This window comes from Culex quinquefasciatus, chromosome 2 (genome assembly GCF_015732765.1).
Source record: "Culex quinquefasciatus strain JHB chromosome 2, VPISU_Cqui_1.0_pri_paternal, whole genome shotgun sequence".
NCBI classification, from domain to species: domain Eukaryota; kingdom Metazoa; phylum Arthropoda; class Insecta; order Diptera; family Culicidae; genus Culex; species Culex quinquefasciatus.
Genome location: NC_051862.1, coordinates 209,972,738 through 209,992,180, shown reverse-complemented (window position 1 = coordinate 209,992,180; position 19,443 = coordinate 209,972,738). Strand labels below are relative to the sequence as shown.

Genomic DNA, 19,443 nt, shown 5'->3' with positions numbered 1-19,443 from the left:
TCGTATACTCTTTCAAGCATAATCAATTTTTTTTTATTCTTTTTATTTTAATTTCGCTGTATCAAGGTAATTTCCTTTTTTGATGTCATGGAGTAATTTTGTGTTTCGCTTAAACCTCAATATTAAATTATATCTTAGAAAAAAAACTCTGGAAATCTTTGTAAAGTTCGCCAAATGTGAACATTCGGGTTTTCCGGATCACTGTTTCTTCAATGCATATTTACAGTTTTAAAAAAGAAAAAAAAATATTAAAATTGTTGTTTTGAGTCGCTATTTATTATATTGTAAAAATCCCGATACTGGGAAATTATATATTAGCTATTTTGTTATTTCACAAAAATCTAATAACAAGTTCATACAACAAGTTATATTGCAGATTCAGAAAAAAAATCAAGAAGTAGATCATAGTTCCCAAAAATAATGAGGCTACTAATTAACGTTTCATTAAATAAGCATGAATAAATCGTAACTGAATTCATTAAATAGAAACACATTTATAACTTTTCTTTACACATTACTGGCACTATTGGCATAGTTATAAACACTACCAGGTCCCGGGAATTCCCGGGAAATTTCCAAATTCAACTCTCGATTCCCGGGAAATTGAAAATCTCCAGAATAGTCACCCTCTACACACAAAGCTTTTAAAACCGTTTGTGTAAATGTGAAAATTTAGGCGAAATTACACTGGATAGTCAAACACATTGGATCCATGAAATAAAAAAAAATGTATGTGAATGATAAGCAACTTTATCCATTCCATTAAAACATAACAAAACAAAAATTTTCAAGGAAAATGTTACTAACATTATTCAAATTATTGACCCTAGAAGCAAAATTAAGTGGAACTTTGTGTTTTCCCAAAAAATATCGCTTTTTTTGGAGGTGGAATTTTGCTTTGGTTTAAATTCTAATGGGTCCCCGATAATGGTGTTTCTGCAAATCAAAATTATACAAGAAATTGTATAATATTTTACTTTTACGACTAAAAATTTGGTGGGCATGCCAATCTATGCAACTTTGTCGAAGACACCCAAATTTTACTTTTTCACTCTTGCTACAAGCAATTGAATACAAGCAGCAGAATATAATATATTTAGAGCAATTTATGTGCTCTTAAAAAACCAACATTTTTATGTTGAAAAAAAAAAAATATTTTGTTAGAAATTTAACAAAAGTCAAAGCATTTTTTGTGTTAGAAATATTCAATTTAAACACTTCAGTATTTCGAAAACATAGGCCAATCTCAACGCACAACGAACAACACGGGTTTGTTAAGCGACGCTCAACAACGTCCAACCTTCTCCTCTTCACTTCAACACTCTTGACGAACATTGAAAAAGGCCAACAAATTGACGCTGTTTACGTGGATCTATCTAAAGCTTTCGATAAGGTACCGCATGCTCTCTTACTGGAGAAACTGAGACGCTATGGCCTTCCAGAATGGATCGTCCGATGGATTCATTCATACCTTGCCGATCGCAAAGCCTTCGTCAAAGTAAGATGCACTTCCTCTCATCTCCTCGCAATTCCTTCCGGAGTCCCGCAAGGCAGCGTGATTGGACCCTTACTTTTCATTTTGTTCGTGAACGACCTGTGCAGTGTCCTCGAGTCGGACAAGCTGATGTACGCAGACGACCTGAAAGTGTTCCGATCAGTTAGCTCGCCTCTCGACAGCTGTGCACTCCAGCAAGACATCGATCGCCTGTTACGCTGGTGCACTGCCAACGGAATGGAGGTCAACGTACAAAAATGCAAAATCATAAGCTTCACGCGCAAACGAACACCTCTCTTGAGTAGCTACAGGATGGGCCAAAACGAACTTGAACGGGTGAACACTATCAAGGACCTGGGTGTGACGATCGACAGCAAAGCGTGCTTCAACGAACATATTGCACTGACAACAGCGAAAGCTTTTGCCACCCTCGGATTTCTTCGTCGAAATGCAGCTGACTTTGTGGATCTGTTCGCGCTTAAAACAATCTATTGTTCGCTAGTTCGGAGTCAACTAGAGTACGCCGTCCAAGTATGGGCACCTTACTACGCCGTGCAAGCTGAAAGGATCGAACGGATTCAGCGAGCTTTCACCAGATTTGCTGTGCGACGCCTGCCATGGGTGCGGCCTCAAGGACTCTCCTCGTACGATGACAACTGTGAGCGGCTTAAACTCCTGCGCTGGCATCACGACGAGTTCTACTACAGCGAATTTATGTATTCGACTTGTTGTCGTGCAATATTGACTGCCCTACTCTTCGCGATAAAATCACCCTACACATCCCAGCTCGTAATCTGCGCAACCCTGCTCCGTTTCTTGAAGTTCCTGGCCATCGTACGAACTACGGTTATTATAGTCCCCTTAGTGCTTGCTGTCGAGTGTTTAATGATGTAGCAGATGTGTTTGTGTTTGGAATGTCAAAATGTGTATTTAAAACTAGGATTAAAAATAGGACATAAGTTGTAGTCTGTGCGGCGAGTGCCGAAGATGAAATAAATAAATAAACAAGTTTGCATTTAAAACGATAAAAATATATTAAATGCCATTTTCTTTAAACTTGAAGTATCTTATTCTTTTTATTTCAGATTTTCAATAGAAATGTGTAAATTTCAATTAAATAGCTGATTATATAAAAAAATACTTCAAAACATAAAAAGCTTGATGGTTCCTGATGCTGGAAAAAATGGTGAAATTTAAATTGAATTTTATATACTGAGTTGGAATATAAAATCTCTAGCTATTTCAAAGAATTGTTATAAAACCCTGAAATTTTTGCCACTTGATAAATGAATTGAGAGAATTTAATTTTAAATTTAATTCTGGTACAATTATTGAAATAGTTGATTTTGGCGCCCCAAGTGTTACAAGTAATATTTGTAATATTCCGACCAAGATTATCGAGTTATTTTGTAGTCCTACTTTAAAATTTGGCGCCCCTTTTGTTCTGAATACCTTTCTAGGATTTTATAATAACATGACAAATTTGTACAATCATCGTTTTCGGCGCTCCCCAAGGGCTGGCGCCCTTGGCGGTCGCCAACTGCGCCAACCCCTAGGTACGGTGCTGATTATAACGTTTTATCAAATTGTAAAAAAGTTATAGATTGTCTCTCAAGAATCAGACTTTCACACATTTATTATTATTTTTTTGCCAAGATCAAGGTATAATAATTCTAACATCAAGAAAAAATAAATATATGACAGGATTAATGCTTAAAACTTACAAGCTCATAAATTTCCAAACAAATTCCCCCTTTTCCTCGAGCTTAGAAGTTTAGGTGTTAAAGTGAAGAAACGTTGAAAATTTTGTAGAATATAAATGACCTGAATTTCTAACAGATTTGCGTTTTATTAGATATTTGTTCTCGAATTTCTAAATTTGTAGTTTTCAAGGTTGTTTACGATAAAATTATCGAGGTTCGATAACGATAACGACAATCTATCGATATCGTTATTGCGATAATTCTATAGGCGATAATTTGATCGACAATAACGGATGATAACTTAAATTTAATATTTTTCGAAAAAAATTAAAACCAGCCAAATTATATTGAATTTTCATGCTTCCTCTTTGTGAATATTTTCTTGATAATATGGTAAATTCAAAGTATAAATAATAAAACAAAAACTCACAAAATACCTTTTTTAAAAGTACTAAAATTTTTATAATTTGCTACATGGGTATAAAACGATTCGACATTTTGCATGCATTATCACTGTTTCAGAGTTTTTTGAATAAAATACTCAAATTTTCACCAAAATATCGTATTTTTTCGAAATTATTCATTTTTTTATAATTCGCAATATGGGTATCGAACGATTCGAAATTTTGCAATTATTTTAACTGTTTAAGAGTTTATTGAATGAAAACTTCGCAAAATACCGTATTTTCTCGAAAATACTCAATTTTTATAATAAGCAAAATGGGTATCAAACTATTAAAAATTTTGCATGTATTATAACAGTTTTAGAGATTTTTGAATGAATTGCTCAAATTTTCACAAAATACCGTATTTTCTCGAAATTATTTAAGTTTTTATAATTCACAATATGGTTATCAAACGATTCGAAATTTCAAATGTATTTGAACTGTTTTAGAGATTATTGAATGAAAAAGCAGGTAACATTTTGCTTCGTTTGATACCCATATTATAAATCATGAAAATTTGAGTACGTAGTTAAAGTAATATAAAATTATGGCCGATAGAATTAATAAAATAACGATAATGATCGATTAACGTTATCGTCCCGACGATTACGATAATAACTATCGTTATTGTTGGGCGATAATATTATCGACGATAATTCTATCGTTTAACAACCTTGTTTATTTTAGTATACAAAATGCTTCATTGGTTCTCAATTTGATACAACAAATTGTTTATTGAGTATTATCAGTGGTACAAAGAAACAAAAATGTCACTCTATCTTTGATTTGGTAATTAATGAAGAATATTAGTCTTGTTTTTATTTCATGTTCAGAATTCACAAATCATCGATGACTCAAAAATCTTCAAACAAGCTGGAAAATAGAAAAAAAGAAATGTTTAAATTAAAAAAAGTGAACAGAAAACAACCTTTATTTTTAAAGTTTTCTAATTTAAACATGATTGAAAATTATTTCTGGATCATTTGTGTTGTCCAGGAGTGGAGTGAAGAAGGCACCAACCACGTAGGTGGATTAGGTTAGTTTTTCAAAAATAATTTTTTGCATCAAACTAAGTGATGAAGAAAAAGTAACAGACGGAATGAATTTTAATTGAGCAGAACACGTACAATCTTCGCTATGGTTTTAGTAATTAATCTCGGCACAAGTGAAACCAAAAACTTAAAATAAAGACACTGAAAAAGTTTCCTTGTAATCTTCCAAACTTACCTGCAAATAACTTTACCCTGCCAACTAACCCCCGCGACAAGACAAAGTATCACCAAAGTCAATCATTCTGCAGTTCCATCTGCCACCTGCCCTCGCCCACTCTAATCCGTCCATAAACTTATCCTTCCACTTTTTTTTTACCCAGAATGCACCTTTTCCTTAACGAGCATCTTAAAGTTTGTCTCCACACAATTTTTAATTTTTTCCTCCATTCCCTCCCCCCACAGACTGCAACTGCTGCAGCTGCCAAAGTGAAATAAGAAATTAAAGTGAAAAAAAAATGTAGGAAAACTCGTGCACCCAAGAAAACTTTCCACACTCTTTCCGCCGCAAGCAAAGTTTTTCTTGCGAAACCGCGCGCGCCCGCGCGCTTCGGGAAACATAACTTGTCTTGATTACTCACCTTCATTTTTGCAATTATCACCGGGTGCCGGCTTCTGCTTAATTCTTGCAGGTGTGAACAACTTTAAGGGGGATTCGAAATGAAACACTTTGAGGGTGGATTTTTCAGCAATTTTTCTAAAATTGGTTTATTTTTTCCTCGTCGGCTTTTGCTTTCATTTTTAATAATAATTATTATCAAACTTGTTTTTTAAAATCACAAACAAGACTGCTCTTATGGTTGATTTTTTTTTTCTTTTTGGGAGTTGTGTTTCGAATATTTACAGCTACGTTTTTCCCCTTTTTTATTTTTGCTATCGAATTTGGACACCACTTATTATGTTTATACGCGATTTATGCAATTTTGAAATTGGATCATTTTTTCGTTTGTCGAATTTAATATTGCAGTTAAGGGTGCCCCTAAATGATTGAAGAAGCAAATGTTTGTTTTTTAAATAATCTGGTTTGTTCTTTTGAAGCTTAATAATTGTTTACCATTTTTATGTTTTGTATAAATATATTTGTGTTTTCATCGCTCTTTTACACCCTCATTGATAGAATTTTTAATAACTATAATGCTTTTGCTTGTGTTCCTTTGTGTGTAGTGTTTTTGTTAGTTTATCATAAATTGAAATATATTTATCTATTTATATATTCTTGCTTCAAGTTAACAAAAGAGCGCAAAAAGTCATTGAATCGTTGAATTGTGGTTTTCCCATTTTTTGTACACAACAACTAAGAAAAATAGAGAAAGAGAAACACTTCTACAATGTTGGTGGCTTCATTTTGTATTTGCTTCGTTTAGTTATGATATCTACTATTTGTTTGTGGCTTTTATTTGATAGATCCCTTCTTTTCTTGTTATATCGCTCACTTTGGTATGCTCCGTTCGTGTGTAACTATTAACTTTACATGTTTGACTTTTCCTTTCACTTTTGCTTGTTTATATTTAGCTATTTGTTTTGTTTTACCAATATCTTATCATCTTAGCTTGAGTGGAATACTTGTTTCGGTATTTTTGCTTCTTTTTATTCTCATGCGGAGTATTCCATACTTTTAACAGTATGGAGCATATGTGTTATTTGATAATTTTACTTCTTGTCGTGTAGTTCGGTACGATTATTTTGCTGGTTTTATGTTTGAGTTGAGTATTTTGCTGTCGACTTTTGCTGTGGGATATTCGATTGGAACTTGTGCTTTTATTTTTATTCCTTTCATAGTTGTGTTAAGTTTTAGTTTAAATGTTTTAGCGTTCGGTAATCACAGTTTCGTTTTACTTAATAACTTAAAGAATCCTGAAGGCAAAGATAGCGATTTTCACGACTGATTTTTCCCCTTTTCAAGATGAACATATTGGAAGTCACTTCAAGCAAATCGTTTCCCAGCAAAATCAATAAAATCAAACGAAGAAATATGACGACCTCCATCCGTTCAACAACTGCCACTATACGTCGAGCATAAATCATGTCGAGACTCGCTCATAAGTTGGGTGCCAAAATAGCAAAAACTTTGTTCATTTCAGGAAACTTCTCGACTTTTCTTACCCCACCAGCATATGTGCAAATGCTACATCGCACTTCCATCTTGAACGTATATTACTGCCAAACTTTCACCTCATTTACAATTCCTTTCGTGAAAGTTGCTTGCAGCACTGTTTTTCGCTGCTTTCCCTATTAGCAACACAAAGCAAATAAACAGCCAAAAAGGAAAATTAATTTCTTGCCAAGGCTGCCACCCCCCTCAACGGAAAAACTTGCCACATTTTTCAAAACCATTTCCTTCTTGCTTGTTTTTTTTTTTGCTCATTTCAATATTCGACGCAAACATATTGTTGTTGTTTGTTTCCAAATTGTGAAAATTCGTTCCGATGCGAAAAAGTGCATTTCGCACAACCACCCACCGGGGTTGACCACCCCCTTTGGGAAATGGCGACACGGGGCACGTGCCACTGATTTATTCGTTTGACATTTTACCGGAGAAGCTTTGTGAATAGTGGGGGTGGGGAGTCTGGGGAGGGTGCAAGTTTTGTGATAAATCATATCACGAAGAGACTGCTGACCTAATTTATGGAGGGGACATTAGAAAGTCGGCTCAAATGTTTGGAAAGTTTTTAATCAAAAGTTAGCGTTTGATAAGGTATTGGGACGTGCTTGGTTTATTGAATTGAAGGAATGCTGAATAATCTATTTTGAATGATTTATGATAAGTTCTTTAGTAACGCCTGACAAGTTTATTTTTATATTTGGCTTTGAAAAAAGACTTCTCTTCATTATTTGATAAAAAAAAGCTTTGCCCTATTTGTGGCAACTGCAACGATTTTGCATTATTAGCTTCTCATAACAAGTTCCATAAAATTATGTACACTAATAACGTATTAATTTAAAAGGTTTTAATTTGAGAAGAGAAGAAGTGCCAAATCCTTTCTTAAATTATCCAATTATATCAAAATGATCTATTGTACGAACCATAATTGAAAGGAACTCCAAAACATCATTAATATATAACAAAAACACAATATGGATTGAAAATATTATAAAACAATTAATTAAAATGAATTTATATTTTGATGATGTTTAATAACTTTTTTTATAATATAAATAAATATGCTAACCTTATGTAAGGTTGTTGCAAATATTCTTCAAAGTTTATGTCGCCTCCCCCCCCCCTTCGAAATTGGTCTGAAAAATCAGGGGGCAAAAAAATATGTTTCCAAAAAACTACAAAATTTCCACGAAAATATAAATCTTATCAACTGAAAACAATCTAAAATGCATTTTTCTGCATTGATTATAATATTTAGCATGTTTGGGCTTGATAAAAAATGATTTGAATGTTTATGAAATTCCAATGCACAGCACCACACAAAGTTTTTTTACGCAGAAAATAAAATTTTCGCCCCCCCTTTGAGAGTCAGAGTCGAGGGACAAAAACTTCGAAAAATATTTGCAACGACCTAATTATTATGAGAAAAATTCAATAAAGAATATTCAATAAAAAAAACATGCAAAAAATTATGATAATTAACATAATGTTTGAGGTTTTAATTATTCTAATGTATTTTTTAGGTCGCACTGTTTTTTTCTGATCAATTTGTTGTCTTCTAAAAAGTTGAAAGAATATTTTTCAATTTGAATCCAAAGTTACATAACAGTAATTATTCATCATATTTTCAATCAAAACATTGTTTCCAAGATGAATGCTTCAAAAACATGCATTAAAAAATGAAGTTCAACAATATTACATTAAACTTAAGAATTCTCGTAAAAAATATAATAAAAAAAAGTTTTAAAGTTATAAAAGTATTGATTTTTTTTTAGTTTACGTCGAATTCATTTTTTTTAATTCCTGGAGGTTTTTAAATTTTGTGATGGCTTCTTTACATTTTTTAATTTAAATTCTTAAAATTTGATTCCAAGCATCTGTTTTTTCTTCTTTTAAATAACTCAGCTCTAATACTGATTAATTCTGTATTTTGTCTTTAACACTTTTTTTTATCCATCATGACATGATAACAAATAAATGTTGGCATTTCAAATTACGATTTTTTATGTTTTCTAAATCTGTTAAAATATTGTCAAAGGACCTTAGGCTGGTACAAATATTTTTAAAAGTTTTTGTCACCCCCCCCCCCCCCCACCCTTCTAAATTGGCCCAAAAAATCAGGGGGCAAAAAAAATATTTTTACAATAAACTTCAAAATTAAAAATTCAAATTCAAAATTCAAGTGCAACCAGCTGAAATCAAATTAAAATACATTCTCCTGCGTTTAAAATCATTTATAGCATGTTTGGTTTTATAAAAAAATCTTTAGATTTTTTGAAAATTTTCGATGCAAAATCTTTTTTTTCGATACAATTTTTGTTTTTGTCAGATCTTAGATTTTTTGAAAACTAATGATTGCAAAACAACTGAACTAGTGTAAAATGCATTTAAAAACACTTTTTTCATTTAAATGTGAAGATTATGGCTTGTTATTTAAATTTTTATATTTTTTTATTTTTTTGCCCCCCCCCCCTTGACCTCGGCCAGGGCCGAGGGACAAAAACTTTTTCAAATATTTGCATCGGCCTTATATAACTGAAAAAAATCAGTGCTATTCAGTGATATTTTTTACCATAAAAACTGCTTATGGGCACATCTTTGAAGACCTCTCACAATAAATTCTCAAGAACATACTTTACAGGAAAAAATAGTCAATGCTTCTTTCTAATGTGTCTTATAGCAAAATAATTAAGCTTCCCAATGCTTGCCCAATGTGCAATAAGCTATTTATTTTCATAAAATATATATTTGAATACAGTTTAATAATTTCAATTTCTGAACAAATCCCACATATTCAAAAACTCGGTTAAAACTAAATGTTCTCTGAATTGATTTTTAAAAGTTTACAATTAACAATTATGAATTTAGAACATAAAAAAAAATTAACAAAAAATATCTCAGGATTTTCTCGATGAAACATTTTTTAAAAATGTTGGAAAGCTGAGAAAATTTCCTGAAAGACACATTTGCAAGTAGCGATGACAATTTTTTCTTCTCAAGGTTGCCAAAAACAAATTACAGTCACTTTTTTTTAAAAATAATTTTAAAATAATTCTGTTTACACTTTTGTTGAATTATTTTTCAATTTTATTTAATTTAATTTTGGCCAAAAAACATTTTTTTGCAATTTCGCGGTGAAACTATTTATTTTCCCTATCAATATGAATGACAAAATGGCCTACTTTTTATCACCAAAAATAACAATTAAGAAACGTGTCTTGTACATCTATTTGAGTGCTGAATAGTTCAACTTTTTAGCACGTGTTTTACTTTTCGATACTGCTTTGGATTTTGACTCCTTTCTTAACGTTGCAAAATTAGTTTTTTTGCAATTCCGTCTACGAAACTACTTACTTTTTCTGTCATTCTGTCAAAAAAAAAAACAGAATCGAATAGCAACACTTTTCAAAATAAATGCTGAAAAGTTCTACTTTTCAGCACTCAAATCGGTGCTGAAAAGTTAAACTTTTTAGCACTTGTTTCGAAAAGTAACACTTTTTAACATATTTTTTTATATAAACGATTCATTGACAAAATACATGAAAATTTGACATAAAATTTCACTCAGTGTGTGTTTTTTGGAATCGCAAAGAATGTTGTATGGAACTCGTTGCAAAACTTGATTTTTTCAGCACTCTTCGTATTTATCCAACTCGGTGAACCTCGTTGGATAAATGTACGACTCGTGCTGAAAAAATCCTCTTTTTGCAACTTGTTGCATAAACCACTATTTTAGCGCTCGTCGTATTTATCCAACTTGGTAAATCTAGTTATTCATTTTCAACTAGTTGCATAAATTACTACTTAGCAGTTTTAATATAAATTTTGACAATTCATGACAATGAATGTATGACAAAAATTTAGATTTAGGTCCTTTTACTCATTTCAAATTCCATTATTGCACCATCATCAATTTCACTCAACAGTTTCTCCCCTAAAACAGTTCTCTCCATTTATCTGGTATTGGTCAGCCAACCTTCCACATTCCTTTTCTAAACAGGCTAACATTTAGCATATCCATAAATCTAAATTCACGCATTTCGCACCTCACTACCGTCCGGTCCATTTGTCATTATTTGTGTTATCTACTTTCCGGTTAGTTTTTCGATTTGACGGCATTGAATTATGACTTTTTTAAGCGAGTCACATGGTTTTAGGGGACAGTTTTTGCCTTCTTATTTAGTTGTTTTCCGCTGCTGTTATTTTTATTATTTTTTTTATTCTATGATTTTCTCTAAAACCATTTGCTTGAGATGAGGTTCCTCTTTTGAAAAAATAAAAAAAATGCCAAACTAGCTTTACGTTATCTATTAATTCTTTTCTTTTTAGCAAATTCTAATCATTCTTATCGTCGATTTGCCTTCAGGATAACAAAAACCAACGTCCGAGAAACCAAAAAATCAAAACAAATCGATAAAGTTTAGAGCTATTTACACGCCGTCGTTTGCCTCAATTTCCCGGCCCATTGACTGCGCTGATGAAGTCGATTATTGCTAACATTACCAGAAGGAAAGCGAGAGCGGGATAAAAGTGGAAATCTTTGAAGGATGCGAAAATTTTAAGGGGGTTGAAAAGGCTAGAACAAAGGAAGGATCTACGAAGGGGAAAAAATGAAACAAAACTGATGGTAATAAATTAATAATGGGAGGAAAAAGAACTGATCAGGGAGGAGACAAATGGTGGGAAAAGTGAGTCTGCTGGTGTCCATAGAGCGAATTGGTTTTGAACAATTCTGAAGGGTTAACATTTAATTTGGATTTAACGGGAATTCGTTATTTTCGTTGTATCAAAATTAATGTGTATTTTCCCAAACATTATGAATGACTTCCAATCTTTCAATTTCAAACAAATTTAGGTTAGGTTACTTCAAAACTTTCAAAAAAAGATTTTTTGATCAATTTGGAGTACTTGGTAAAGAAAATATTGATAATTTATTATCAATAAAAAAAAGTAAAAATGCTAAAATACGGATTTATTTTTTTAATTTTTTTTAAATATGTTTTTTCAAGATTTCTGTTTTCCTTTATTGTAAGAGAATGCGAAAATTTCTACCAGGGTACCTTTTTTTGATAAAAACATAATTTTGAAAAATATCGAACAAATGGCCTACTTGATTTTTAAATATATTTTTCAGAGCGAACATAGATGTTTTTATTTTAAATTGCAACGTTTTCAAGTCAAAAGCATCTTAAGTTTACGAATCGTTCTTTTTTTACTGAAGATTCCTCCTAAACTATCGATTCGATATTCCATTAAAAAAAAAATGTAAATTTTTCTGCTCTTTACAATGAAATTAATTGCAGAGTTGGCTAAAGATAATGTTTGTCTTACCATTGTAGTTTTTCAAAAAAAAAATCGGCTCTTTAAAGTAAAAAAATGTTAAATTAAAAAAAAATAATTTTGCTCCAATTGTTTTGGTACTTTAAAAATAGTGATTTTTATCTGACATTTAACAACAGTGGGAAAAATTATAAAAATCATTGAATAAGATAAATTAAATACGAAAGCTTGAAAGTACTGTTATGATGTTTCAGTAAAATGGTTCGTTTTTGAAACTTTTTTAACGTTTTCAATTTTTTCTGAATTTTGATTTTTGTTTTTTATCAAAAAAGAGATTATTCAGGCAATAAATCTTTCATTAGGGTGCCCAGAATATGGAACTTTTTTTCAAAAACTCGCTCCACAAGCTGAATATTGCTGCTTGAGCTATTTTAGGACTCTGAGCCAAATATGAGCAAAATCGGTCAACATTAACCCATTGATACACGAAGGTGAAGTTTGTATGGGAAAAATTGAAAAAATGTATCAAACACTTTTCTTACGGTTTTGTCTGCAGGGCGCATTAATGCCATCCGAATATTCTCAAAAGTTAGATTCTCATTGGAAATTTCATGCTCTACAACTTTGTAGAACATGCCAAAGCTGTGAAACTCGATCCTGAAAAGTTATTAGCGATTTAATAAGTCATTTTTGTATGAAAAACATTTTTATCACCAACTTTAAGCTCGAGTATCAAGCGGTTAATCTTATCAAAACTCGCTCAAAATTTCAATTTTAATTATGAAAATCCAAAAAATAAGTCGTTTTAAAGAGTTATTTCTCAGCATTCGAACTATTCATGTTCTGTTGAAATCGATATTTCTCTTTTTATTTTGTATTCCTTTACTCCAGGAAAAGCATGCAAATTTCCACTTCCAGAGCGGTTTTGCACTCAAGTGACAATTTGATTGGGAATGAACAGGGCAGCGTTCACCAGCAGATAAAAGCTTATGAATGTGACAAGTAAAACTTTTTCCCAGCTGAGAAAAAGCCAAACGTGGTGGAAGGGTGAAAGCTTTTGTTCTCTCACTCCCAAAGGGGGGGGGGGGGTTGTTTTCCACTCGCTTTGAAGAAGAAGGAGAACCAACGCCGATGCAATTTCACCGAGAGGTGGAAAATTGGCACTGAATTCTGGGCAGCAGTTGGTGTGAAATGTTGTCACACAGTTTGTGGTGAGTAAAGGGGTGGCATTTTTCGGTGGTCGAAAATAGTTTCCAAATTTTGCTGCATGTCTGAACTAATATTTTTGTGTGGTTTTTCCCTTGAGAAAGTTTTGAACCAAAAACACAACAAAAACAACGAAACTCGTAACTAAATTACGACACTCTTTTGCCGTTCTATTTCCACGCAAAACTTGCCGAATTGATATTGAAAAGTGGTCGAGCAGATGTTAAAGTTCCCACTCACAAACAACCGTGCAAAAAATAAGTGGTTGAGTGGGTGGGGGGTGGGTCAACCGGAAGGATCAACAACAGGGCAGAGTTTTCCAATTTACTGGCAAAGTTTGCTGTTTGTCACACCACTGCCCACAACTCACACACTCGCAGTGTCACTTGTTGTAGCATATTTTCAGGCTCTTCAATTAATATGTAGATTGGTGAGGGGGAGGGGGAGGGGGAGGAGGGAAAATAAAACTGAAAAAGTGGGAGGGTATTTTTGTGTACAGTTGACTATGTTGGTCCCATATGTTGGTTTTATGTAGGTTTTAACAAGTGTGTATTCCAGTAGTGTGGGTGTGGGTGTGTGTGTGTGGTGTCAATCAGGGTTTTGCGCCAACTTTTAGTTGAGTAGTTTCATAACTTTGGAATCACGTGCTTAATTTTATAAAAGCGTGTTGATGAAAGGCAACCGTTTTCGATTCTACTGCTTCTGTACGACACTTGTGAAGATAGTTTTAGAGTTCAGTTTTCAGCACCCATCCTAGACCAGGGAAATTGAGGCAAACCTTAAATCTACCTAGGAAAATAAAGTAAAAACACAAACACACATTGAGAGTGAGAGCGAGAGTAGAGCATAGGAATTAACTCTTTTTCATTCTTTGTTTTCAGTATTTACAAGCCCTCCAAGAGAAAGTCCTTTCCTAGCAAGAGATGCGAAGTTTCCGAAGTTGGCGAATTGCGGGTGAAACATAGCACGAATAGAGCTACCGAAATCAGTTTTGCTGCGCTTGGAAGTGTGTGTTTGATGAAGATTGAATAATTCTCAATTTTATTTTTGAATGGGAAAATTCCTTTTTTTGGTTTGCTTTATTATCGTATTTGCGTCCAAAATTGATGTTCTTGAAAAACTCTTTTCAACTTGTTTTCTGAAATGAAAATAATTTTCTTAATTTTTTTTCTTTTTATCGAATCTAAAATATTTCATTCCTATCATTTGACAAAAAAAATCTTTTCAAACTCAAATAACCCAACTAAAATGACAGAGTAAATCAAGGAATATCCAAAAACTTATTTTATAAGCATTTTTGTAAAACATTTCTTAAGGCCAATGCAAATATTCTTCCAATTTGTCGCTGCTCCGAGAGTTTAAAAAAATAATTAAAAAAAATTATAAGCCTATGAATTCAAAATAATGACATTCAAATTAAGAAAACGGTATCATAAAGTGTGAATTAAAATCTGTTTATCAACCTCTTTAAATGTAATTTAATTAAATTTGATTTCAAGAAACAAGGAGGAAAAATTTAAAGACATTTTTTTTAATTACAAAACGTTATCCGAAATTAATAGAAATGGGAACAGATTTGTGTCAGAAAAAATGCGTGATATTGATTTTGATGGAGTGTGAATTCACATCTTTTTTGTGTAATTTCACATATTCCACAAAAGCTTCTAGAAATGGTCGAAAACAAGCTTTGCTCTATTTAAAAGTCATTGCCGAATTACCTCAAAGAAGAGCAGTTCTCTAGGATTTCGGTCATTCGATTTTTTTTGTATTTTTTAATCCGACTGAAACTTTTTTGGTGCCTTCGGTATGCCCAAAGAAGCCATTTTGCATCATTAGTTTGTCCATATAATTTTCCATACAAATTTGGCAGCTGTCCATACAAAAATGATGTATGAAAATTCAAAAATCTGTATCTTTTGAAGGAATTTTTGATCGATTTGGTGTCTTCGGCAAAGTTGTAGGTATGGATACGGACTACACTAGAAAAATAATACACGGTAAAATTTGGTGATTTTTTATTTAACTTTTGTCACTAAAACTTGATTTACAAAAAACACTATTTTTAATTTTTTTATTTTGATATGTTTTAGAGGACATAAATGCCAACTTTTCAGAAATTTCAGGTTGTGCAAAAAATCATTGACCGAGTTATGAATTTTTTAATCAATACTGATTTTTTCAAAAAATCGAAATTTTGGTCGTAAAATTTTTCAACTTCATTTTTCGATGTAAAATCAAATTTGCAATCAAAAAGTACTTTAGTGAAATTTTGATAAAGTGCACCGTTTTCAAGTTATAGCCATATTTAAGTGACTTTTTTGAAAATAGTCGCAGTTTTTATTTTTTAAAATTAGTGCACATGTTTGCCCAGTTTTGAAAAAAATATTTTTGAAAAGCTGAGAAAATTCTCTATATTTTGCTTATTCGGACTTTGTTGATACGACCTTTAGTTGCTGAGATATTGCAATGCAAAGGTTTAAAAACAGGAAAATTGATGTTTTCTAAGTCTCACCCAAACAACCCACCATTTTCTATCGTCAATATCTTAGCAACTAATGGTCCGATTTTCAATGTTAATATATGAAACATTTGTGAAATTTTCCGATCTTTTCGAAAAAAATATTTTCAAAATTTTCAAATCAAGACTAACATTTCAAAAAGGCCAAACATTCAATATTACGCCCTTTTAAAATGTTAGTCTTGGTTTAAAATTTTTGAAAATATTTTTTTTTTCGAAAAGATCGAAAAATTTCACGACTATTTCATATTTTAACATTGAAAATCGGACCATTAGTTGCTGAGATATTGACGATAGAAAATGGTGGGTTGTTTGGGTGAAACTTAGAAAACATCAATTTTCCTGTTTTTAAACCTTTGCATTGCAATATATCAGCAACTAAAGGTTGTATCAACAAAGTCCGAATAAGCAAAATATAGAGAATTTTCTCAGCTTTTCAAAAATATTTTTTTCAAAACTGGGCAAACATGTGCACTAATTTTAAAAAATAAAAAACTGCGACTATTTTCAAAAAAGTCACTTAAATATGGCTATAACTTGAAAACGGTGCACTTTATCAAAATTTCACTAAAGTACTTTTGATTGCAAATTTGATTTTACATCGAAAAATGAAGCTGAAAATTTTACGACCAAAATTTCGATTTTTGAAAAATCAGTATTGATTAAAAATTCATAACTCGGTCAATGATTTTTGCACAACCTGGAAATTTCTGAAAAGTTGGCATTTTATGTCCTCTAAAACATATCAAAAAATAAAAAAAATTAAAAATAGTGTTTTTTTGTAAATCAAGTTTTAGTGATAAAAAGTTAAATAAAAAAATCACCAAATTTTTTTTACCGTGTATTATTTTTTCCAGTGTAGTCCGTATCCATACCTACAACTTTGCCGAAGACACCAAATCGATCAAAAATTCCTTCAAAAGATACAGATTTTTGAATTTTCATACATCATTTTTGTATGGACAGCTGCCAAATTTGTATGGAAAATTATATGGACAAACTAATGATGCAAAATGGCTTCTTTGGGCATACCGAAGGCACCAAAAAAGTTTCAGTCGGATTAAAAAATACAAAAATTAAAATTGAAGAAAAAAGACCGATTTCGTAGAGAATTGCTCAGAAGTGGAAGTAGTTATTGATATTAAAAAATACATTAAATTTTTTTACTGTATATGTAAATTTATAAATTTTTGTGTGATTTTTAAACGTAATAAAATGTTTACAATTATAAAATAGAGCTAAATTTTATCTTCAAATGTTAACGATATTTTGTACACAGTCAACAAAAAAAACATTAATGTTACAGAAGTAAATGTTGAGCGATTTCATGTTAGAAAATCTAGAAATATTACCTTTTGAAAAGTGTAAATTTAAATATGATTATGTTTAATCTCAAGTATTTTAAAAAAATTGAGAAAAATTCAACATTTTTATTTTTCAACCTTCCAACATATTGGTTTTATAATTGTATGCAAGTTTGAAATTAAAAAAAAAATGCACGTCGATGACTAATAGAAAAATACACATGGAATTATATTTTTTTTAAATTTTAAAGTTTTTTTTTCTGATCAAAAAAGCAATAGAATTCAAAATACAAATAATTTAATGTTGGGAATTATAAATCAAAGTTTTCCCTGAATTTATGGTCTTGTATTGAAATAATTTTTAATTTAAAAATTTGTTAAATCTTCCTCTATCCAGGTTTGAATCCGCGTTTTAACTCAAATTGATTAAAATTACATCTGAGGAAAATAAATATTTCTGCTTTAAAATCATCATTATTTTTAATGTGTTCTTTTTGATAGTTTTTTTTTAATTCATCGACAGGAAATATTTTTGTTCGCCAAGCATTATAAAAAAACAGAATACATTTTGGAATTACTGAATAAAATGAAATAATTATGATTTGAGTAAAAAATTAAAATAAAATTAAATTTAAATAAATAAAAAGTTCAAGATGGTATGTCAGAGACATAACCGAAAGACATAGGACCAAACAATTTGAATGTGTTGTTGGATTACTAGTGAAATCTGGAATAAGATTATTTTATTTTGTTTCATAGATTTGTCGGCCCCGGGGGAACCTGCTTTGAGATCACCGGCCACTCCAGGTTGTGGCCACCACTCTCGGAATGTCAATTTTCATGTACAGTATCAAAAATCATGAATTTTGATACCCATATTGCAACAACTCGTTCTGTAAATGTCCTCCCAGGCCCCGGGGGAACCTTCTTTGAGGGCAGCGGCCACTCCAGGTTGTGGCCACCACTGTCGAAATGGCCATTATCATGTTCAGTATCAAAAAATCATGAATTTTGATACCCCTATTGCCACAACTCGTATGTTTCTGTAAATGTCCCCCCAAGCCCCGGGGGAACCTTCTTTGAGGGCACCGGCCACTCCAGGTTGTGGCCACTACTGTCGAAATGGCCATTATTATGTTCTGTATCAAAAAGCATGAATTTTGATACCCATATTGCCATAACTCGTATGGTTCTGTAAATGTCCCCCCAGGCCCCGGGGGAACCTTCTTTGAGGGCACCGGCCACTCCAGGTTGTGGCCACTACTGTCGAAATGGCCATTATTATGTTCAGTATCAAAAAGCATGAATTTTGATACCCATATTGCCACAACTCGTATGATTCTGTAAATGTCCCCCCGGGCCCCAAGGGAACCTTCTTTGAGGGCACCGGCCACTCCAGGTTGTGGCCACTACTGTCGAAATGGCCATTATTATGTTCAGTATCAAAAACCATGAATTTTGATACCCATGTTGCCACAACTCGTATGGTTCTGTAAATGTCCCCCCGGGCCCCAAGGGAACCTTCTTTGAGGGCACCGGCCACTCCAGGTTGTGGCCACTACTGTCGAAATGGCCATTATTATGTTCAGTATCAAAAACCATGAATTTTGATACCCATATTGCCACAACTAGTATGGTTCTGTAAATGTCCCCCCAGGCCCCGGGGGAACCTTCTTTGAGGGCACCGGCCACTCCAGGTTGTGGCCACTACTGTCGAAATGGCCATTATTATGTTCAGTATCAAAAACCATGAATTTTGATACCCATATTGCCACAACTCGTATGGTTCTGTAAATGTCCCCCCAGGCCCCGGGGGAACCTTCTTTGAGGGTACCGGCCACTCCAGGTTGTGGTCACTACTGTCGAAATGGCCATTATTATGTTCAGTATCAAAAACCATGAATTTTGATACCCATATTGCCACAACTCGTATGGTTCTGTAAATGTCCCCCCAGGCCCCGGGGGAACCTTCTTTGAGGGTACCGGCCACTCCAGGTTGTGGCCACTACTGTCGAAATGGCCATTATTATGTTCAGTATCAAAAACCATGAATTTTGATATCCATATTGCCACAACTCGTATGGTTCTGTAAATGTCCCCCCGGGCCCCGAGGGAACCTACTTCGAGGGTACCGGCCACTCCAGGTTTTTTCCACCACCAATTCGAAATTTTTCATGAGAACCGCCGCATCATAGTGGCTTCAACGCGGTCCGCTTCGCTCGAATTTCCTCCTTCTGCTGCTGGTGGTTCTTCCTTCTGGTTGCTGGTCCTCTTCTATTGGCCGCTGCTGTTGCTGCTGCTCCGCGCCTGCCCGACGTGCACAGTTCGAGTGCTCGTTTCA

The 19,443-nt window shown here is 32.9% G+C and overlaps 1 protein-coding gene across 1 annotated transcript; it reads left to right on the top strand.

The window, feature by feature from the left end:
- Positions 1-1,430: 1,430 nt before the first annotated feature.
- On the top strand, positions 1,431-5,126 carry LOC119766488. The gene is made up of 3 exons (XM_038251062.1): positions 1,431-1,498; positions 1,603-2,211; positions 5,099-5,126. The coding sequence occupies exons 1-3, from the start codon at positions 1,431-1,433 to the stop codon at positions 5,124-5,126; spliced, it is 705 nt and encodes a 234-aa protein (XP_038106990.1).
- Positions 5,127-19,443: the final 14,317 nt, after the last annotated feature.

Excerpts from the sequence above, each read along its gene's own strand:
- LOC119766488 (XM_038251062.1), top strand. The coding sequence starts at position 1,431 with ATGGCCTTCCAGAATGGATCGTCCGATGGATTCATTCATACCTTGCCG. Across the intron at positions 1,499-1,602 it reads ATCGCAAAGCCTTCGTCAAA|TGTCCTCGAGTCGGACAAGC; the intron begins GTAAGATGCACT and ends CGACCTGTGCAG. Across the intron at positions 2,212-5,098 it reads TTCTACTACAGCGAATTTAT|ACTGCAACTGCTGCAGCTGC; the intron begins GTATTCGACTTG and ends CTCCCCCCACAG.